At 42.6% G+C, this 23,913-nt stretch overlaps 1 protein-coding gene and 1 pseudogene across 2 annotated transcripts; one reads left to right on the top strand and one right to left on the bottom strand.

Annotated features, from left to right (window-relative positions):
* The first annotated feature begins 3,605 nt into the window (after positions 1–3,605).
* On the top strand, positions 3,606–5,285 carry LOC112922678 (obg-like ATPase 1 pseudogene; annotated as a pseudogene).
* A 14,868-nt stretch (positions 5,286–20,153) lies between these two features.
* Positions 20,154–23,709, bottom strand: OTOR (otoraplin). Of its 2 annotated transcripts, XM_072735202.1 has the most exons (5): positions 23,547–23,709; positions 23,047–23,186; positions 22,029–22,139; positions 21,183–21,198; positions 20,154–21,061 (listed from the first exon to the last, which is right to left on the bottom strand). In XM_072735202.1, the coding sequence occupies exons 1-5, from the start codon at positions 23,659–23,661 to the stop codon at positions 20,916–20,918; spliced, it is 528 nt and encodes a 175-aa protein (XP_072591303.1). In that variant the 5' UTR covers positions 23,662–23,709; the 3' UTR covers positions 20,154–20,915. The 2 variants fall into 2 exon arrangements, with proteins under 2 accessions (XP_072591303.1, XP_025858077.1); XM_026002292.2 differs by having other exon boundaries at positions 20,154–21,198.
* Positions 23,710–23,913: the final 204 nt, after the last annotated feature.

The raw sequence follows: 23,913 nt of genomic DNA, 5'->3' as shown, positions 1-23,913 counted from the left end.
GGGGATGTGTCTGGTGGCTTTTGTTAAATGATCCTTAGATTTAAGGTTGTTTCTGTTTTTGCTGAATTCAGAGACAAAAGGAACATCTCCTTGTTAACATCTTGATATCCAATGGATGAATTGCTCATTCTTCAACCTCAGGCAGTTCTCAACTTGGATACTAACCTTCTTCATAAACCTCCCTATTGAGTTATACCTTCAGCATACTAAATGCTGCACAATCCTTCATCTTTTAAAACATTTTCTGCTGACTTCATATTTTCCTGCAAGTCTCATTTCTCTGTTCACTTTTATAGTAAACTACTCCTGAAGAGTAGCCTGCTTCTCCCCACTTCCTCAGCTTCTATACATCCTCAAACCCACTCTAACTGGGCTTTTACCCTCAGAATTCCACTAATGCCTCCATGTTACCAATCCCAGTGATCAATTCTCAACTTTCATCATCCTTATAGCACCTTTGACGTACACATTTGATCACATATTTCTTCTTGAAATACATTTTCTTTTGTTTTTGGTTCACTATCCATTCATTGAACAAATATTTATTAACAGTTACTTGAGACATAATCCCTCTGAATATATATTAGCACTCCTTTCTTTTCTCAGCTGCGTTAATAGAGACAATATGGTATAAAATAGTAATTCTAACAACATATCATTAAGTTTGTAACATTTTATAGATGAATACTTGTAATAATAACAGCACATAAGAAAGCAGGGAGATACAGAACTATTTAGGAGAAATATTTCTATGTGTTATACTAACATAAGTTAGTATAAAACTAAATTAGATTTTGATAAGTTAAAATGTATATGGTTAAGTGATAGAATAATTACTAAGAATACTCCTGAAATACATATAGTGAAAAATTCTTGGAGAAATTAGTATGCTACACTAGAAAGTATTTCCTTCATGAAAAGAAAGCAGTAAAAGAGAAATAGAAGAACAAAAAAAAAAAAGAGAGTAATACAGAAAACAAAAAGTACAATAGCAGACATAAATCCAACTGTATCAATAATATTGATTGTGAATGGATTAAACAATCCAATAAAGAAAACAGAGGCTAACAGAATGGATTAAAAGACATGACTTAACGTGTGTTGTCTACAAGAGACATACTGTATTTTTTTTAATTGAAGCATAATTAACATAGAGTGTTATATTAGTTTTGATGTCAGGAGATCTGCTTTAAATTCAAAGATACAAATAGGTTGAAGGTAAAAGGATGCAAAAAAGTATGAGCAAATAACAGCCATAAGAGACATGTGATGGCTATACTAATACAAGATAAAATAGACTTTAAAAGAAAAATATGTTACCGTATCTATATAAGGATAAATTCATAAAGAAGTTATAGTGATTACAAATACATATGCACCTAACAACAGAGCTTCAAAATAGGTGAAACAAACAGTGACAAATTTTTTTTAAGATTTTATTTATTTATTCATGAGAGACACAGAAATAGAGGCAGAGACATAGGCAGAGGGAGAAGCAGGCTCCCTGAGGGGAGCTAGTGCAGGACTTGATTCCAGGACCCCAGGATCATGACCTGAGCCAAAGACAGATGCTCAACCACTGAGCCACCCACGTGCCCCAAAGACTGACAGAATTGAGGGGAGGAATAAGAAATTCAACAGTCCTAGTTGGATGCTTCGTGCCCCATTTCAATAACGGACAGAATTGCCTACAGAAGATAAACAAGGAAATAGAAGACTTAACCAACACTATTAACAGCCTCAACCTACCTGACAACCCTCTACCCCAAAACATAAGAATAATAAATTCTTCTCAAGCAGTGAAACATTCTCCAGGATAGGCCACAAATTAGGCCATAAAACAAGCTTCAGTAAATTTAAAAGAATTGAAATCACACAAGTTATTTTCTTTGATTACAATGGATTGAAATTAAAAATCAAAAATAGAGAGGAACCTGAGAAATTGACAAATACAGACGAATTAAATGATACATTCCTAAGTAATCAGTGAGTCAAAAAACAAATCACAAAAGAAATTAGAAAATGCTCTCAGATGAATGAAAATGAAGGCATAACATAGCATCAGGGATGCAGTTAAGCAGTTTTTACAGGGAAATTTACAGCTATAAAAGCCTACATCAAGAAAGAAGAGATATCTCAAATTAATATTATACCTTAAAAACCAGAAAGGGAAGAGTAAACTAAATTCAAAAAAAGCAGAAGGAAGGTAACAATTAAGATTAGAATGAAGATGAATGAAATAGAGAACAGAAAAACACTAGAGTGAATCGGTAAAATCAAACATTGGTTCTTTAAAAAAGAGCAAGAGAACTGACAAAACTGGCTATATGACTAAAGGTGTGGGGGGGTTAAAACTACTAAAATCTTAAAAGAAATTGGGAATGTTATTACCAGCCTTACAGAGATAAAGATTATAAGAGAATACCATGAACAATTCTATGCCAACAAATTAAATCACCTAAATGAAATGGATAAATTCCAAGACTAACCAAAGAAGGCATTTAAAATCCAAATAGATCTACAATTGGTATAGTGATTGAATCATTTAACAAAACAAAACTTCCAACAAAGAAAAGCTCAGGACCAGATGGCTACATTGGTGAATGCTATTATTTAAAGAAGAATGAACCTCAATTCTTACAATCTTCTAAAAAATGTAAGAGGAAGAAACATTTTTTTTAAAGATTTTATTTATTTATTCATGAGAGACATAGAGAGAGAGAGAGGCAGAGACGCAGACAGAGGGAGAAGCAGGCTCCATGCAGGGAGCCTGATGTGGGACTCGATCCTGGGACTCCAGGATCACGCCCTGGGCTGAAGGCGGCACTAAACCCCTGAGCCACCCAGGAAGAAACATTTCTTAACTCAGTCTATGAAGCCTGTATTACACTGACACCATAGAAAAAGTCACCACAAGTAAAGAAAACTACAACCAATACCCTTTATAAATATAGATGCAAAAAATCCTTAAAAAAATGCTAGCAAACTGAATTCAACCGCATATGAAGATAATGATGGAATAAAATTGAGAGTCCAGAAATAAACTCCATATCTATAGCCAATTGATTTATAAGAGTGCCAAGATCATCCAGTGGGGAAAATATATTATTTTCAACAAATAGTTGAAATACTGCTTCATATATATTAGGATGGCCATAATAAATAATAATAATAATAGGTGTTGGAAAGGATGTGGAGGAATTGAAACACTAATACATTGCTGGTCAGAAAGTAAAATGGTACAGTCACTACAAAAAAACATTTTAACTGTTGTCAAAAAGTTAAATATAGTATGATTATAACAAGATCTATGTATATGCCCAAGAGAAATGACAGCACGTGTCCACATTTACATGAATATTCATATAAGCATTATTCATAATAGCCCAAAAGTGGCAACAACCTAAATGTCCATCCACTAATCAATAGATAAATAAAATGCAGTTTATCTCCGTACAATAGAATACTACACAGCATAAAAAAATAAATAAAATACTATAACATGCTAAAACATGGACAAACCCTGAAAATATTGTGCTAAGTAAAAAATCCAGACAACAAAAGGCCACATATATAATTCCACTTAAAGAAAATGTCCAGGCCGGCAGGACCCGTCTCCCACGGCCGCTGGGACCCCGTGTCATCGCCCGGCCCGAGCACGATGCCTCCCAAAAAGGGAGGTGATGGAATTAAACCACCCCCAATCATTGGAAGATTTGGAACCTCCTTGAAAATTGGTATTGTTGGATTGCCAAATGTTGGGAAATCTACCTTCTTCAATGTATTAACCAACAGTCAAGCTTCAGCAGAAAACTTCCCATTCTGCACAATTGATCCTAATGAGAGCAGAGTACCTGTGCCAGATGAAAGGTTTGACTTTCTTTGCCAGTACCACAAACCAGCAAGCAAAATTCCTGCCTTTCTAAATGTGGTGGATATTGCTGGTCTTGTGAAAGGAGCTCACAATGGTCAAGGCCTGGGAAATGCCTTTTTATCTCATATCAGTGCCTGTGACGGAATCTTTCATCTAACACGTGCTTTTGAAGATGATGATATCACGCATGTTGAAGGAAGTGTAGATCCTATTCGAGATATAGAAATAATACACGAAGAGCTTCAGCTTAAAGATGAGGAAATGATTGGGCCCATTATAGATAAACTAGAAAAAGTGGCTGTGAGAGGAGGAGATAAAAAATTAAAACCTGAATATGATATAATGTGCAAAGTCAAATCCTGGGTTATAGATCAAAAGAAACCTGTTCGCTTCTATCATGATTGGAACGACAAAGAGATCGAAGTGTTGAATAAACACTTATTTCTGACTTCAAAACCAATGGTCTACTTGGTTAATCTTTCTGAAAAAGACTACATTAGAAAGAAAAACAAATGGTTGATAAAAATTAAAGAGTGGGTGGACAAGTATGACCCAGGTGCCTTGGTCATTCCTTTTAGTGGGGCCTTGGAACTCGAGTTGCAAGAATTGAGTGCTGAGGAGAGACAGAAGTATCTGGAAGCGAACATGACACAAAGCGCTTTGCCAAAGATCATTAAGGCTGGGTTTGCAGCACTCCAACTAGAATACTTTTTCACTGCAGGCCCAGATGAAGTACGTGCATGGACCATCAGGAAAGGGACGAAGGCTCCTCAAGCTGCAGGAAAGATTCACACAGATTTTGAAAAAGGATTCATTATGGCTGAGGTAATGAAATACGAAGATTTTAAAGAGGAAGGTTCTGAAAATGCAGTCAAGGCTGCTGGAAAGTACAGACAACAAGGCAGAAATTATATTGTTGAAGATGGAGATATTATCTTCTTCAAATTTAATACACCCCAGCAACCGAAGAAGAAATAAATTTTAGCTATTGTTCGGATAAATGTACAACTTCCTAAAAGGGATATGATTTTTTTTAAATTAAAATTTCTGAAAACTGAGGGACAAATAAAGTTAGGGGATGGGAATCTTCTAAAAACAGAATTATTTTTGTTTTAAAATTAAAATACTGTGTACCTCCAATGAAATGCAAGTTCACTGAATGTGAACAGCTTTGCTTTTCACGTGATTAAGACCCTACTCCAAATTGTAGAAGCTTTTCAGGAACCATATTACTCTCATGATACTTCATTAATCTCCATCATGTATGCCAAGCCTGACACATTTGACAGTGAGGACAATGTGGCTTGCTCCTTTTTGAATCTACAGATAATGCATGTTTTACAGTACTCCAGATGTCTACACTCAATAAAACATTTGACAAAACCAAAAAAAAAAAAAAAAAAAAAAAAAAAGAAAATGTCCAGAATAGGAAAACCCATAGAGACAGAAAGTAGACTGGTGTTTGCCAAAAACTGTGGGCAGGTGGGTTTGGGAATAACTGCTTCACAGGGATTCTTTCTGGGTGATATACTCCAAAATCAGATCATAATCATGATTGCACAACATTGTGAATGTGCTAACTGCCTCTGAATTATACACATTAAAATGGTTAATATAGTGAATTTTAGGTTATGTGAATTCATATTTCGATTAAGAAAGAAGCCAAGAAAAATGAATATGGCAGAGAGGAGAAAACAATTAACGAAGGCCGGTGTGTGGACCCGTGCCCTCGGCTGCAGCAAGCCCAGATGGGCCCAATAGCACATCACAAGTGCCTGCAGCAGGAATCTTTTTTCTGAGTGATCTGTGCACTGCTACGATTCAGGAACTTGCTACCAAAGGAAGAAGGAGAAAATAGATTTGGGAAATCAATTGGTGGTCTCTGTCAGATATCCCTTGACTTTTATCTTGAATTGTTTCTCAACAAAGCCACCAACAGGGAAAGTAAAACCAGGGCCATTTAAAGGTCGGGGCCAGAACCACAGGCAGTATTTCTGCCAATCAACCCCACAAAGTCAGGCCTGACGGAGGCTTTGTTAAGACCCAGAGTGTCGCCTTCCCATATTCACTTGGATCTGCTAATATGTTGGTAGACTCTGTCCCTTTGGATACATTCTCTGTCACGAGTGATATCTGAGCAACTCTTGTTAGCACTACACTCCGAAGAATTGCTGCATAGCAAACTGCTCCTAAACTTAGTGTTTTAAAATAACATTTTTTTGCCCATGAGCCTGCAGTTTGGAAAGTTCTCAATAAGGACAGCTCATCTCTGCATCATATGGCTCCCCCGGAGCAGCTCAAAGGCTCACAGTTGGCATCTTCTGAAGCTTCACTCATTCCCATGTCTGCTGATGATAATACTGACGATGGCTGGTCAATGCTGACCATCAGCTAGGTTTGTGGGCAGAACATCTACAGTGGCCTTTCCATGTGGCTGGTGGCAGGATTTCCAGGTCAAAGACCCTGGGAGGGCCAGCGAAAGTTGCATCGCCTTATATGACTTATCCCTCCATCATAGTCACAGACCCACCAAGTGCAAAGTGGGGAAGAGACACCCCACACACATACCTCCTGATGGGAAAAGAAGAATAAAAGAAGAATATGTTGATGGGACCATCTTTGGAAATTATAATCTGCCACAGCAGGCATGAGATTCAGACATAGTGCTCCTACCAACTACCCACATTGTGTGTGTGTGTGTGTGTGTGTTGTGTTTCTTCTTTAACCAAGTCATATCCATGGGCTCCCTGCTGCCTGCAGTCTGACCTTGGCAAAAACCCCTTATCTCTCCATATCCTGGGCTATGGGACACCTTGAGAGGTGCCAGGCTTTATTTAGTACTTTGTAATGAAATCCACAGAGCTCTGAGGGCTATAAATCACATTCTGAGAGCTTTGGCTTTGTGCTTAATGGCAAAGCTAAGACGAAATGCCTTCCTCTTGGGTTTCCAGCAAGTTATTAACTTGGGTTAGAAATATTACCACTCAGCAGTTTCCAAAGTTTTCTTTCTAATAACCCTTTCATCCCGTGAGTACATGTTATGGATCGTTCTTCTCTCTCTCTCTCTCTCTCTCTCCTTCTTTTCCAAAATGAAGAGATTCAAATTATCCTTCTCAGACTACCCTGAAGCACTTACTTTGTCAAAGATTCTCCTCTTTATGATTCTCTCCTCTAATCAAGCCAGGCTTCTTAGTCTCCTTCCTTTAGACCACATGCCCAAGTTGTTACTCGGATAACTGAGTGTAGGCCACACACATGGCATGGTCCTGGAAATAGCGCACTTATCAGTGGGGAATTCACTGAGCTGCAAGTAAGCAAATTCTCAGCAGCTTAAAGGGTGATTTATCTGTCTCACATGAAAAGTGCAATAGTAGTGTCTAGGAGCTAGCTAGACTAGCTTGTCAAACAGTATTACTCTCTCTGTCAGGATGGAGCAGAATCCTGAGGGCAAATGCAGTTTTAGGCATTAATGAACCTTCTAACTGTTGGAGATCCTGGTGATCCCAGAGGAAGACCTTGAGAGATAGGATGTCAGGGAAGGGACACTTGAGGGGTTACAGGAAGTATTTACCAATCAATAAAGCAGTATTTCCAAAAACATAACTAGTACCAATGAATCTTGAAGAAGTTAACTAACTACCTGCCATAAATCTCAGACAGGCAGAACCACCTGTCAAAGCTAGGTACATCAGAGTGCCATTTTTATACCACGTGGTGAGTCCAACAGGTTTCAGAGAGGGTTTGATTAGATCGAATGATGAGCAAAGCTACTGGGGCTGCTATGGGAGGGCATGGCCAAGGCTTGGGAAAGCACCACACAGCAACCGCACCTCATCATTCACTTGATTATGAAATAAGGATGCATGGTCTGGAGCCTGATCCAAGTATGGGCAATCTCCTACATGTGGGGCTATAGGAAAATTGGGGAGTTTCTCAACCCTGCGTATTCTCCCCAGAGACCTGCTGGTCTCTGTAATCCCTTCCTCTAGCCAAAGGGCCCTGCACTGCTGGCACCTGTGCAATGTCAAGTATCTGGCCCATAACAGATTCAAGAATAATTACCTTGGGGCACCTGGGTGGCTTGGTCAGGTGAGTATCTGACTCTAGATTTCGGCTCAGGTCATGATCTCAGGGTCATGGGATCAAGCCCCGTGTCAGCATGGCGCTTGCTTAACATTCTCTCTCCCCCTTTCCTGCTGTCCCTTTCCCCACCATTCGTACTCTCTCGCTGTCTTTAAAAAAAAAAAAAAAGTAGCTACTGTAGTCCCCAGTCCACCTGTCCCTTTGGGAAATGGGACCCTGGGCCTAACCATCCAGAACATCAGAGCACCTGGAAAGCAGGTGTCATGAAGAAGCAAAGCACTTGGTTGGGTGGTGTTGGGAAAGGGGGTGTTGGCACCCCCAATACTTGGTCACTTCCTCCTGCTTAAATTTGTGCCTGCACTTCCTCAATTACCCATTTGTTTCAGAGAACAACTGTGTTTCTAAAACTGACTGTGAATCATTGAAACTTTGAAAGCAAAAGCAAGTCTCTACTTAGAACCAGTCTCCCTTTAAAAAAAAGGGGGGGGGGAATCCCTGGATGGCTCAGCAGTTTGGTGCCTGCCTTCAGCCCAGGGATCGAGTCCCACATCGGGCTCCCTGCACGGAGCCTGCTTCTCCCTCTGCCTGTGTCTGGGCCTCTCTCCCTCTTTGTGTCTCTCATGAATAAATAAATAAAATCCTTTTTAAAAAAAAAAAAAAAGATTTATTTATTTATTTATTTATTTATTTATTTATTTATTTATTTATGATAGAGAGAGAGAGAGAGAGGCAGAGACACAGGAGGAGGGAGAAGCAGGCTCTATGCTGGGAGCCTGATGTGGGACTTGATCCCGGGACTCCAGGATCATGCCCTGGGCCAAAGGCAGGTGCTAAACCGCTGAGCACCCAGGGATCCCCAATAAATAAAATCTTTGAAGAAGAAGAAGAAGAAGAAGAAGAAGAAGCAGCCTATTTCCAACTGTTTTCATCTTTCCCATTATATTTTGGGTTGACCTTTAAGTGAAGGCCTGTCTTAACCTGGCGGCCGTCTTCTCAGCTTCCAGAGGAAATACTCCCCAGCCGGTTGAGGACTGAAGCGTTAAGCAAATGTGTGCCTGACCTTTGCTTCGAGCATAATCTTACCTTTTAATAAAATACACCGGGAAGGCGGCACTACAAGATTTCCGCAGCCCTGAGTCGTGTTGCTACCGGGAGGGGCACGAAAGGGAGCGCAGCTTTGTTTGAACAGTGAAGTCCTGGCCTGACGGACCTGAGAGCGAGCGGTGGCCGGGAACGGCACACGAAGCTTCGAACATAAAATAGAGACAAATCGGATTCTGTCCCCCTGCCCGGATGGGAGCTCGGGGGAGTGCCCAGCACAGGCAGCTTAACCTGCCACACTGATGTGGGCCCAGCCAGGGACAAACCCGAGCGGGTTCAAAGTGAATCTTTCGCTTCTGGCTTCTGGCTTTTCTCTCAGGGCTGGGCCGGCTGGACACTGAGGGAAATCCCAAATTTGCACCACTCTGCCTCCCACCATCTCTTCCCCAACGAGGAAGGAACTGTAAATCTTCTGGGTCAGACTCCCAGACACTCAGTGTGCCAGGCTCTGCTAGCGGTTGGGTACCCCTGGGCCTAGGCCTATGGCCCGGCCTCGTCACTTCCTGCCCCTCTGCGTGCCAGGCCTCCTGCCCACGTCCTGTTCTGCTTCCAGCTCCCCTGTGTGAGGCCTGCCTGCTAAGGACAGAACCGGACACATGTTTTTTGTTTTTTGTTATTTGTTTTTGTTTTTTATTGGAGTTCAATTTGCCAACATATAGCATAACACCCAGTGCTCATCCCATCATGTGCCCCCCTCAGTGCCCGTCACGCAGTCACCCCCACCCTCCGTCCACCTCCCTTTCCATCACCCCTAGTTCGTTTCCCAGACTTAGGAGTCTCTCATGTTCTGGACACATGTTTTGTCTTGATTCAGAAACAGGCCCTGAAACAGGGATACGAGCAGAAGTAATTCCTTGGGGAGATGATTCCAGAGATCAGAGTCAGGGTGTGGGAAAGTGAGGTGAGTGACAAGACAGGCACTGAGGGTGTTGGATCAAGAAAGTCATCACTGGGGGCACCTGGAACTCAGTTTCGTTTGGCTAGTCTGGGAGACGAGCTCTTCTTCCTCTCCATCACTGTAGCTTCTCCATCTATACCAGAGTGGCCTAAGCTATTTGTCCCATGGCTAGTTGCATCCCCTGCTACAGACTGGGTGACAGACTCGGAGGGCCAGGAACCAAGAAACTTTATGCAGGCCTGCCAGTCTGAGCCACACTCTCACGCAGCCTGTGCCACAGAAGCCCCAAGTCAGGAGTCGGGGGCATCTTCTGATGCTTGCCCAACGTTAATTAAGCTCACATCTCACAACTCACTCAGTTCTTTCACCCTCCTTCTCAGGAGCCTCGGGGATGTGGCATCCGGAGCACCCAAATCCAAATTCCAACCCCTAGTGTGTCTTCTAGCCATCGTATACCTTCCCGTTGCTCAGAGTGTCCATTTTGAAAAATAATCATAAAAAAGAAAAAAGAAAAAAAAGCAATACTATGTCACATGAGGGCAGGAGGTTTTGAAGAGAAGGACAGGAATGTTTCCTTTCTTTTAAACTTAAATTCATCAGCAACTTCAAAAAATAGTTATCACAGAAGCCCCATTCAAGCTTGTGAGCCATAACAAACAGGAGTTAAATTCAGTCTTCTTTCCAAAGTCTACATTCTCTTACGTTTCTGGAATGAGATAAAGTAACACATTTCCAATTAGGCTTTAGGTCTCCAATTACATGTCTCTTTTCAACAAACCCACAGTTCTAATAGATGAGAGAGCTGCACGGTATCTTTCTCCTCTTCTCAGGACTGAAGTATGCACTGAAAAGTACATCACACATATGGTTTTTAATGTTTAAGTAAATTCTTGCTTCCAGAAATGAGAAATGTCAACATTAGACAAAATGGAGAGTGTTTAAATTTTAATTGTGTGGGGGAGGGAAACATTTCCCTTCTTACCTTCTAGGTTCTTTGGCTGGCCTAATAATTGAATTGACGTAAATCAGATTAACAGGAGAAAAACAGATTTAGTCTCATATACACAGGAACTCATAGAGGCATGAGACTCAGAGAAGTGACCAAAGCTGGCAGCTTTTTGCCTTTTAGACGAAGAAGCAATAATTTGCGAAAATTTGACAAAACAAAGGGGTTTGGGGTCGGGGTTGCTAGTTAGGGAAGTGGCAGCCAGGTTCGTTTATGCAGACTTCTCCATCCTGAATTCTCTATCTCTGGTGATCAGGATGCCTCCTCCCTGCCAGGTGCTGGGAGAGTATCCTTCACACAGGGAATTTATTTCCTGCTTTCAGGGGGACAGAGGAGGGTCAGAGTGTCCTTCTTACAATGGCTTCTTCTTAAGCAACTTTAATTCAAAATAATCGATATGCCAGGTGGCATATTTTGGGGTGATATATTCTGCTCCCCATCAATTGCATCCACAAATGTACAGATACTCCATAAATATATCTGTGTGCTTCAGAAGCTCTTCCGAGAAAGGTTAAAGAGGATGACAATAGCAAAGGAGGGGAATAAAGGGAAAAAAGAGATTCATGTTGGGGAAAGACAGCCGATGCTATTGAAATTGACGGTGCATACATTACTGAGGGGTAAGGAAGCACTATTTTGGCTTGAAAAATAATAGGACATTGTAATCATCTTCTGGAAGAAGCTGTAAAGCTAGGAGGACATGATAGCTGTTTGAAAAGCAATTAAGCAATCTCCTAGAGGAGACTGAAAGGAATGTAGGAAGAAATGCAAAATAGCCTTCAGTGCCCATCACATCACGTGTCAGCCCTTCACTCGCCCTGAGCCTTCCTGGAGCTGATAAAGGGCGTTTTGTGAAATGTGACATCAGGAGCGAGGACGTGCACAGTCAGAGCATGAAGCAAAAAGACGGTGTTTCAGATTATGAAGAAAGGGAATTGCTGATGCTCATTTGTAACAAGCTGATTGCAGAATGGAGGTTCTCTCTGTACAAGCACAGCTCCAGAAGGTGTGGTGCATGTGTGTCAGGATGATCCAGCTCTGTCTAATGGTTCATTACAATTCAGAAAATAGGGTGTCTGGCTGGATCAGTCCATAGAGCATGTGACTCTTGATCTCGGGGTCGTGAGTTTAAGCTCTATGTTGAGAGTAGAGATTACATAAGAAAAAAAAGATTAATAAGAAAAACAGAGAGAGAGAGAGCAAGATAATTGCTCAGGCCTTCTTAGCATTTGTCACTCATTCAAAATTCACCTACTGATTAATATCCGGGGCTGCGGACTCAAGTTTGGAAACGTCTCTCCGTGTGCCAGATCCCAAGCTCTCCACTGGGTGTCACCCTGATCCCACCAAAGTTCCCCACGACCGCTGACGTGCACATCAAGTTTCAGGACCCGTGGAAGCTGATCAAGGAGGAAAGCCAAGATGAGATGAACCCCACCACAGACCTTAATCAATAGTGAACCATGGGACGCCTGGGTGCCTCAGTAGTTGAGTATCTGCCTTTGGCTCAGGGCGTGACCCCTGGGGTCCTGGGATCAAGTTCCGCATCAGGCTCCCTGCAGGGAGCCTGCTTCTCCCTCTGCCTATGTCTCTGCCTCTCTCTGTGTCTCCATGAATAAATAAATAAAATCTTTAAAAACAAAAACAGTGAGCCAAAAGAGAGCTCAGCTTTCTGGATGGGTCCAGACCACCTCTGAGGTGTACCCTGCCGCCCACTGAGGCCCTAGTAGGATTAGGCAGGAGCTGGACACCACAGGACCCTGCTGGAGGTTATTACACCCTTGTTGAACTCGTTCCCTATCCTGCTACCTTCTCCCTTTTCCCCTGAATAGTCACTCCCCCATAGATCACTGTAAACCAGTCTTCAGGTCAGGGTCTGCTTCTAAAGAACCTCATAGGAGACACTGGTATACAGGTGGCGCTCAAGAAATAGTGATTCTCTTCTCCTGTGATCATCTATCTGCCTGCTTTGGGTAATAGCGGGCTTGGGGGACACATCTCACCTAGAGTGGCCTTCTCCTGCAGGACAGACCAGCATTGCCAACCCACTGTTCCTTCTCTTGCCTGCTGCCCCCGGTGGGCCCAGCTGAGGCTGGTGGCGGAACCAGCATGCCTGCATGCAACCCCTGGGAGTCAAGGCTCAAGTTTTTTCTGCTAATCCGTGTGTGGCAGTATTAATCATTACTAGGATCCTAGGCTCAGGGAAAGATCTAGGGGCAGACAAAAAGAGCCTTAAATCATTTTGTCACCAGAGGGGCTGGCGAGAGAGGAGGGAACTGTGAACCCCTGTGACTGGGGTCCAGGCAGGTGGGTGGATGGCCAGCTAGGGACTACACATCAGGGGTTCTGCTTTTGGTTTGTAGAAATCTCAAAGCTGACCTGGGTTCCCCCTACCTCTCCCACACCCTTACCACTCAGCCCCCAACACCTCCCTACCCCAGTCCCCAAGCTTGACATAGAATTGCTCAAAGGGGTTAATATTCCCAACCCAACTGAAGCATTCAGCCAGGATAAATTCACCTGCTGAAGCAAATAGGAAAAGGGGGAACAGAGGATAAGAAGAGATGAGAGGCTGGGAACGTGGGTATTACCAGCACCATCTCATCTTTACCTCCCAAACACACTCACTTGAGCACAGCTTGCAAAGAAATGATTAAAACAATTGCTCACGGGTGACAGAAAAGTCATTTCCATTTAGAAAAATATTTAAATCACAGCTTGGGGAGCATTCTCTGTCTTTGTTAATGATGGGTTAGAAGGTGGATTCTCTGAAGCGTGTGGATCAATATACTCTTTTCCCAATTAAATTACTGATAGACGGTGGTATTTGCAGGCGATGCAGTCAGACATTGTAACATGAGAAGGCCTTTAAAGTCTCCAAAATTGTATTTCAAGGATAGAACATGGAATAGTATTAGCTTGTGTAATTTCTTTCTTACTTTTTCCCCCCTCATCATTTCAGATAGATGAGGCTGATTGTTGAAGAAATGAGATTTTCTTCCTGGTGCTCACTCCTATTTCTTCTCTCCACTCAGAGCTGAAATACTCGCTGCCTCCAGAGATTTTTTTAAATACTACATGAAAGTGCTTAATATCTCCCTGTATTAAATCGGATCCATGGGGGCACAAGCATCTCCTCAAGCCAATAAACACAAGAAGCAATAAATGCCCCCATTTATCTAGGGTCAGGAGTGGGTGATGCTAAAGGCACTGCCACCTTGACTTATCTTTCTCCTAAGCTTATGAAATCCACTAGAGTGTTCTAAAACTTGACTGCACAAAAACTGCTGCTGAATTTAGTCATGCTGCGGACAATGAGCTAAGTCAGCTGTGACTCCAATATTTTTCACACAAACTGTCTTCACAAAAGCATCTGGGGCAAGAGGCAAGGGCCCCAATAACTTAGTTGTTTCTGGCAAAGTTAACTTGAGGCCTGACATTCCAACAATCACCCCAGTTACTCCATTTCCCATGGCAAGTCTGAAAAATCTTTCCAGGCCTGGTTAGGAAAGAGTCTTATAAACTCATGGTCAAGGGGACACCTGGGTGGCTCAGTGGTTGAGCGTCTGCCTTTGGCTCAGGGTGTGATCCCGGGGTCCTGGGATCGAGTCCCACATCGGGCTCCCTGCATGGAGCCTGCTTCTCCCTCTGCCTATGTGTCCGCCTCTCTCTCTGTGTCTCTGGTGAATAAATAAATAAAATCCTAAAAAAAGAAACACACAACTCAAGGTCAGGAATGGAAAGGATAGGTCTCTGATTTTAATACCTGCTGTGGATTCTGATTTACCTCTTACAGGTTTGCAGAAAGGAAAAGTAGCATTCCCAACCACTTTCCTCCTTGAACAAAAGGTATGACTTTTAACAAAAAGACTTGCTGTTAGCAGCGATATGCTGCCTGACTTGCAGGGAGGAGTTCCTAGTGCTTTCCTGGGATGATCAAAACCCTGCCTTAAATTGTCCTTTCTTGCCATTTGCTGATATTTGTTCTGGGGAAGTGGCCAAGAAAGGGAATTCAAAAGCTTGTACTCTGAAAATGAGGTGTCCTCCAAATCTATAGACTGGATAATTAGGTCAATGTTCATAGTTTCTGCAGTACTGCAAGGGTTTTACTCAAAAGGGCTCCTGGCCACTTATTTATTAGTCATCTCCAGCACATATCACAATCACAAACACTCAGGAGTCAAGTCAAGTCACTATTGGCTGGGCACCAGATAGGGCAGAGAATCCCATGGCCAGCTGCCATTTGCAACATTCTCCAAGGATAAAAGAGGGTGTAGGGGGGAACAGCTGGAAATTGGAGAGCACTAGGGCTCTGTTTTGCCAGGTGTTTTTTAAATGTCTCTTTGACAGAGCACCAGAGACGCTCCGCTGATAACGAAGGCAGGGGAGATGTGCCATCGCACACATTAGATAGAGCATCCGCCAAGTTTTGCATGTGTGTATGTGTGCATGTGTGTTCGTATCTTCATGCTCAGTATTTGCAGGATGCCTTGTATACAACTTCCAAAAAGCCAAGGAAAATTAAGAAAGTATTCTAGAAAGAAAAGATGCTAAAGATATACTTTTGATTCACTAAACAAAAGAAGTACAGTTCTTCAAATTTTCAAAAACGCTTTAAAATCCTCTCATTTTGAAGTGAATTTTACTACCATTGACTACACACCCACTGTGTACGGGCTGAGTGATTTTGCATACTGTATCTCATTTAATTTAATCCATAGTTACCCCCCAAAGTTAGTTATTATTATCCTCAAAGGCATTATTATTCCTATGTGTAGATGACTTAAATGGGAGGCAAGAGGTTCAGTGACATGAACATGGCCACACAAATGACAGAAGCCTGAGCCATCATGCCACATGGCGCGCAAGAGCCCCAAGGGGTCTCAAGTCTACAACAATTCACATTACAGTCAGTCCTTTGGCTTCAACATAATATAGGGAAACCACCACATATAGCCAAAACGACTTATATTTATAAAAATCACTTGTATTTATTGTAGGATCGTTTATCATAACAAAGATGTAGCCAATAAGAAATCTCATACTCTGTGGCACCTGAGTGGCTTAGTTGGTTGGGTGACTGACTCTTGATTTTGGCTTAGGTTGTAATTTTGGGGTTGTGAGATGGAGCCCTGCCTGGGGCTGTGCCCTCAGCACACGGAGTCTGCTCAGGATTCTCTCTCTCCCTCTCCCTCCGCCCCTCCTCCCCTCCAAAATAATAATAGTTTCCCCAAAAGATGTTGTTATTGACATCCTTGCCAGGCTGGCTTTATGCAAATGAGACAATGCAACCTTGTTGAGCCTAAATATGATTAATCTACATACTGATACCCATCTGGCTGTAGGTCTCAAAGGTAAAAAATATAGAGAGAACCCAATATACTGATTCTTATAAGGTGTGGTGGTCCCTAGTGGGATATGAGTGACCCTCACACATCGGGGTGAATGAGGGCCTGTGGACCACTCATCAAAATTACACTCATATACTCTGTACCATGTCACCAAATTGCTAATGGATTATTTCAGGTAATTTCAGGTTTATTTTTTTTTAATAAACTAAACAACAAAAAAAGTATGCAATCTGGAAATATCTTTGATTTAGAAATTCCAGATGGCCTGAATGGGAAATTATAATTTTTTACCAGTGAAGCATCTGGCAGATTACAGCACAACTCCTTGAGGGAAGTCCATCCTCCCTCCAACCCCCCGGGTCAGATATTACTGGCTGCCATTTAGGGGTCCCACTCCCAGAGCCCCCTGTGTTCTATTTTACACCCCACATTATATATGTATATATTTGTATATGTATATATATTTATAAATTTTATTTATTTATTCATGAGAGACACACACAGAGAGAGAGAGAGAGAGAGAGAGAGGCAGAGACACAGGCAGAGGGAGAAGCAGGCGCCATGCAAGGAGCCGGACGTGGGGCTCGATCCCAGGTCTCCAGAATCATACCCTGGGGTGAAGGCTGTGCTAAACTTCTGAGCCACCCAGGCTGCCCCCTTTTTTTTTCACCCCACATTATATTTATGCCTCGCAGAGACCCAGCAAGAAAGATGCTGTTTACCTCATTGATAGGCAAGAAAACCAAGCTCCAGCAAGGTCAGAACCTTACTCAAGCATGCACGGCCTGCCTAGGAGCAACAGCCCACCTTACCTTGCTCCGGAGTGCCCTGGGCTCTGTCGCCTGGACGCCTCTGAGCCACCAATTACACAGTTCCCTCAAACAAGATTACATTTCTTTTTACTGCCTGCTGGTGTCTACTATGCCCCGACTCTTCTCACCTCTGATGGGCCTCACCGCTTCTCTCATCTTGCTCTGCTAACCCCATCGAGCAGATCTGCTTGAGGCCAACTCTCACGATTCGCACTAAATTGGCTCCTGAAATCTACCTGCCTCGACTACCTGTGGCCACTGTGCATATTGTCTCCCATGTTCTGTGAGGTCAGGGATGAGGAAATACTATTTTTTTAAATTAGTTTCAGGTGTACAGCATAGTGCTTCAACAGCTGTGTACATCACTCAGGGTGCGTCACGGTAAGCGTCCTCTCAATCCCCAGCACCTACTTCCCCCACCTCCCACCACCTCCCCTCTGGCAACCACCAGTTTGATTCTCTATAGTTAAGAATCTTTTGAAAAAGGCTTTAAAAGTCCTTTTAAAAAAGGAGCCTGTGTTTTGGGTTGTCTCCTTTATCTTTGTTTCTTTGTTTCGTAAATTCCACATAAGTGAAATCATATTGGTGTTCGCCTTCCCCTGACTTATCTTACTCAGCATAATGCTCCATGCGTGTGGTTGCAAATGTCAAGATTGCATTCTTTTATGTGGCTGAGGAATGTTCCATTGTATATACATAAAGGACAGTGAAATCCTTATTTCTCTCCCAAGAGGAAACAGGACAACTATATAGAAAAATGTAAACACCACAGGACACACACACACACACACACACACACACCCCTTCAGCTTGGGAGTACAGAGGAAACCTACAAGTTGGAATTCCCTCAGGAATCCCTAGGCCCAGTTGTTTGGGGTTTTTTGTTTTCTTTAATGTCTGTTGGGGGAGGTCCTAGAGAGGACGTGACCAACAGTTGACCCTCAAAGTGGGCCCGAACAGCCTTGCAGCCGCCACAACAAACCTCGTGTTATGTCCCTTGCTTCAGGAAACTGCCACCTACCCATCTGGAGTGCTCTACCTCTTTCCCTGTCTCCCCATGCCCTCCCAGGGCCTAGTCTCAGATTTCTTGAGCTCCTGAGGTTGCCAAGCAGCAATGTCAGTGATTGAGAACCTCTTCGAGGGATAAGATACCCTTGCTCCTTGAGGGAGGGAAGGAAGATTCTCCAAGTGGGAATGGGTCCTAGAAGGCCTCATTGTCCCCCAGATTCTCACTTCTCCACCCCAAGGTTGCCTTTCCTCTAACATAGAGACAAGCAGACTACTGGGCCAGTGCCTGCAACATGGGGTGGAGATACCGGGTTAGGAATGTTGAAATCCTGGGACACCTGGGTGGCTGAGTGGTTGAGCATCTGCCTTTGGCTCAGGTCATCATCCTGGGGTCCTGGGATCGAGTTCCGCATCGGGCTCCTCACAGGGAGCCTGATTCTCCCTAAGCATGTGTCTCTGCCTCTCTGTGTGTCTCTCATGAATAAATAAATAAAATCCTTAAAAAAAAAAAAAAAAAAGGAATGTTGAAACCCTGCCTGTTTAACCTTGGGAGAGCTGCATCAACTCTCAGGTACTCAAGCTTTTTTCATTTATTTATGTGTCAGATGAGAGGAGAGAACTAAAATCAGTGTTTCTCATAACCTCTCATGTCCAAGGGATTCAGAGCACGCTACCCCAAAAGATGTCACTGTGGCATATTGATCATTTTGAGCTGAATGCGGTTGAGAAAGCACAGATGCCAGAAGGGCTCTCTGACCTCCCCCTTTCTGCCCTAAAACAGGCCATAAAATTTCCCATGAGGGAGGTGCCCTTCATGTGCTGGGAAGAGAATGCTCTTATCACTGGGCACTGGGAGTTGGCCCTGGGATGGGCCTGTACAAACAAACCTGCTGAAATCACCTTTATCTTTCACAGGTCTTCTTCTACATTCCTAGTCACTGGGCCACAATTTACTGTCCTGAGTCTGAGCCACTTTGTCTTGTCATGTACACAACTTATTATTCATTGTCTGAAAAGGTATATAGCCATGTGGCTCTGATGGCTTCTTTGTGTCTTCATTTTCTCTTTGAAGATTCCCATCTCCATGTAAAAATATTAAATTCAACACACATGCTTTTCTCCTGATAATCTGTCTGTGTCAGTTTAATTCTGAGGCCCCGCCAGAGATCCAAGGAGGGTAGAAGGAGGTTTCTCTTGCCCTACAATGCATACATGGATCTCGAGTCTGGGGTCTTGTTAAAATGCAGATTGTGATTCAGAGAGTCTGCAGCGTGCCCCTTACATTCTAACCAGCTCCCAGGAGAGGCCCAAGCTGCCTCTGGGTCAGGGGTGGCACTTTATCTTCGAATGGTTAGACGGTGTTTAAAAGTCCCTGCAGGTGCTTTCATTCTGTGGATGCAGCTAGGCCCCCAGGAGATGGAAACCAATCAGTGACTTTTGAGGTCACTTCCAGGAGGTGCTTCCAGGAGGGACTGTGGCCCAGAGCCCTGTGCCTGGGGAGGAAGGCTGGAAGCATGAGGCCAGATGCATGGGGGCTTTGGCCATGGGAGTGCCATGGGGGTGCTGGGTGTCTCGAGGGATAATGGGGTACCTGGACTAGAGAAGCCAGCAAGTGAGAGGCAGATGAAACAGAGGTAGACCAAATGCCTCTTACCTTAAAATTGTGCTGACCACCCTATATGCTTCCTCAAACATTGTATGGAGTACAGTAAGACAGAGACAGTGGACTGGTAGGTTTGGGTTTGAGGACGCTTCTTTTGGAGTACCATTTCACATGGTGGAATCCCATAGGAATTTGGCAAAAATATATTCACCCCAAACCACAGTAGACAGCACTGGGAAAATGACCCCGGGTGGTCCCAGTCTCCAACTTGTCCTAAATGCCCACCTCCTCATGCTGGTGGGATGAACAGACCACAGAAAACTGAAGACTAACCCCACTTCCAAGCTTCTCCATGACTTTTGACACCCCGAGGTGAAAACTGTCTTAAAACAATTTTTTTAAGTCAGAAATTGGGAATTGTTTTGAGCATAGGCATTTTAATTACATGTAAACAAAGACTCATGACTACATAAAAAGAATTATACGAGGAATACACAATCAAAGCAAATATCCAATTAAATGTAGAAAAATTTATACATCCATTGGGACCACCAATCCCCTTACCAGATTGCTTCACACATTATCCTTGACTGGGGGAATTTGCACAGGAAGAGGATATTCAAAGTTGAAAGAGAAGTAGAGAAACAACCCATAGACTTTCTGTGCCACCCCCCACACCTAGTCTTTGAACTTGAAGCTCGAATGTTTGCAGTAACAGCACATATGAAGGGGAAACTATTCCATTAGAAATATTTCATAAGCTGCTCCATCCTTATTACATACACACATATTTAAAATTTGGGGAGAGGTAAATTGGTCATTAGAAGATAAATTTCAATTGAAATAATTTGTGATTTATTTTTTAAAAACAAAAGGCATACTCTAAATATCTATGAGTCCAAACAGCCCCTCTACTGCCACTAGTTTCACAACCCAAAGGCATCAAATATTAAAAGTAACAACAATCCTAGAGTACTCCTTGAGGATTTAGCCCCTTTGGGTACATTATAACACTCCAAATGATGACCAGTGAGACAAATAATTACAAAACAGCATGTCCAAAGGGAAGACCTGTGACCTATCAAGTTTGTATAAGGAGCTAAAGAGCTGGCAAGAACGATTTAGAAGTCATACAAATGTACTATCATCTGTATGCAGCCCTGTGGAAGAGAAGATTCTCTAGGCTGAAACATAATTTCTGCTTTCAGTTCTCCCACTTGAGTTGAACGTCACCCTGCCCAGGTGGTGGGAAGACCAGGCCAGCAGAAAACTGAGTGGAACCCCCTCTGCCATCTGCCACCTCTGACGCTGAAGGCCCAGCCAGCCTGTAAGGTAACACAGCCTTGAAACAAAAGTCAGGAATTAGGGACTTTTTTTTTTTTTTTTTTTTTTTTTTTTTTTTAGTTTTTCCTTTCTATTTGCAGGTTTGTCTAATTTCTTACTCACAGAAGAAGTCAATGTCCTGGAAAAAAAACAAACAAGATTAAACTGAGCGACAGGGCCTGAAAACAAAGGTAGTTTCTTTATTTAAAAATCATAGGTAATCAAAGGGAAACTTGGAATTTAAATAAGATTGAACCCCAAAGAATATGATCTAATTATCACTTTAAGTCAAAAACTACTTAAAAATGAAGGTTCTCAAATACACTTTTAATTTGTGGTTATTGGACACCTTCAAGCTCAATGCTCAGAAGTGATGACAGGCGAGTCCCGTTTGTGTGGGCTGGGCAATGTTTTGCATTATGTCACGCAGCAATTAGTTCTAGGAGAAGCTCTTCAAAACAACCACCCTGCAAAGTAGCTCAAAGGGGATCTTTTATTTCTCTTCTGGGGTTCATAAGACCCCAGGGCATTGGAAACAGCATAATTTCTTTTTCAAACGTAAGTAGAATCTACCACAGAAATAAAGTATCTAAAGATTTTTTTTTTTCTAGGATGTTTTGAGTCAATTAAATACAGGTACCAATTTTTTTCCCAGCCCAAGTGTTTTAGTAAATAAATGCAACATCAATTAAGAGTCCATTAACACTTTTTAGTTTTTTTCTTTGTGATGTGGACTCTTTAACAGCATAATTTGGATCTAAAAACAAAAGGGGGCCAGTGGAGAAAGTTCAGTAACCTTTCAACCCTAGAGTAGGGGTAAATGCTCTCCCAAAGCTCCCAGTCTCAGGGAAGCACCCACTGCAAGGTGAGGGGTTTGCTCCATACATCTTGTAAGTGACATGATGCACTGTTGACACCTGCATGACCCCAGAGTCTGAGGCCTCCTCTGGCCTGCTCTGAGACACTTACCGTGGTGGGGACTTCCTTGGTGGCTTCTTGGTACACGTGTTGCTCCTCCACCAAGCTGCTGGGGAAATAGCCCACGGTTCCCATCTCATCCTCGTGGTCATCTCCATAAACCTGAGCACCCAGAAGAGTAACAGTCAGGGCATTGCTGATGGGAGTCCACTTCTAGAAACCCTCTGGCATCACATGTGCTGTTAATGAGAATTACATAATGGCAATGCCTCACTTTTCTACTCTGGGCTCCAGGGGCCTCAGACCCGAATTTGAAGTTCACTCACAGCAATTAAATCAACCCACAGAAAGTGTGTATCTGCTCTTCTGCGGCCTGTTCTTCCCAGTCTCACTGAGCATTTATTTTATGCAATCTTGTGAGCCACCCAAAATCTTTTTGGAACCCACAGACAAAGTCGGTAGATTAAAAAAAAAAAGAAAGAAACTAAATAGATACTTGTATTTTAAAGAACTGGCATTTCTCAGTCGTTAAAAATTCAAGGGCACAGATACTGGAGTGAATTTAAGATTTAATTCTTCATTACTTGAGAATCTATCTGTGGATCTGCAAATGCAGACAGGAAATCAGCCCTGCCTCGTCCCTCCGGAGGGCCTACCCCAGCAGGTTCTCACTGAAGAAAGCAGATTCTCTGGAACTGAAGAGGGTGTTAGTTTCCTTTAAAATATTGAAGTGGAGACTGGCTGCCAACACGCATGCCTTTACTTGGCAAACCTGTTCAAACATTTGAGTAAGTTTCAAACTCTTTGGGATGTTCGAGTCCCCACGTGATTGCCTAGTTCTTGCCAACACATCACATAAACCTGTGTTTGGTCTTGTTAGGAAATTTTGTTTTTTCAACGTGCAAGAAAAGCAAATACATATGAATTTGTGCAACTTGCATTTACAACCTCTACATTGTTCTTAAGAGCTAGTTTTAAAGACTAAAATGTATTGAAGGTAGGTCATAGGGAAAAAATTAAGAGCAACATATGTCAAGATGTGTGCATATTTGTAAGGATCTCATCTTACACTGCCAGCCCAAAATTCTCCAGCTCCATTTTCTTTTACCAGCTTCGAGTAAACGTAAATCTGCTGTCCTTTTTTCACATTAATGAACCTACAGTCTGGGGCATTGTAATCTTCTTGAGCTCTGGCCAGAGAAATAGTATCTGGAAGGAAAAAAAAAAACACATCGAAATGACTACATTTTAGTCTCCTAGCTTTTCTAACAGTAAAAAGGCCAAGCATATCAGAAAACTAGGAAATCAGAGTGAGTAATAACTCTCAGTTTACAGCTCCTGTTCAGTTGAAGAAGAGTGCCATAGCCATGGTATGAGAGCTGCACCCAACAGGATCTTAACCAAGAGAATTCTTCGTAGTAAGATAGAGGTACAGACCAGGAGAAGCAATGCTAACAACATAGACATTAGAGAAGATTCACTTAAAGCCCAATCAGATTTTTGACTATTAGCAGATTTTTTTCAATTATATAAATAGAAAAATAACAAAAGGCATAAAAATGTCCTTACACACGCACTCATCATCTGCACAGAGCTTCTTGGAAGCAAGTCTGTCCATAAATATTCCACGCACGGCACATATGGCCACAAGACCTGGGAGAAAAAGTAATAATAGTCTTGCCATCTTCCTTTTTTTGCTGTTTTTGCTGTCGTCCTTTAACTGGAAGTGGAAACTGACTGCAGTGGTTCCTATCTTTTATGTGGAAGCCAGACATCTGGGTAAATCCCCCCAGCCAATGGGAAGGAGTCCACCAGTCCTCTGCTTTCATAACAGCTGCTGGGCTCCAGGGGCTAATTTGCATCTGTTTTTCCAAGGAGACTCAAACTCGGTGTCTTTTTTTTAAAACACAAATGATATCCAAGACAGCCCACCACT

Source organism: Vulpes vulpes, chromosome 14, assembly GCF_048418805.1.
Source record: "Vulpes vulpes isolate BD-2025 chromosome 14, VulVul3, whole genome shotgun sequence".
NCBI classification, from domain to species: Eukaryota; Metazoa; Chordata; class Mammalia; order Carnivora; family Canidae; genus Vulpes; species Vulpes vulpes.
This window is presented reverse-complemented; position numbering and strand designations above follow the sequence as displayed.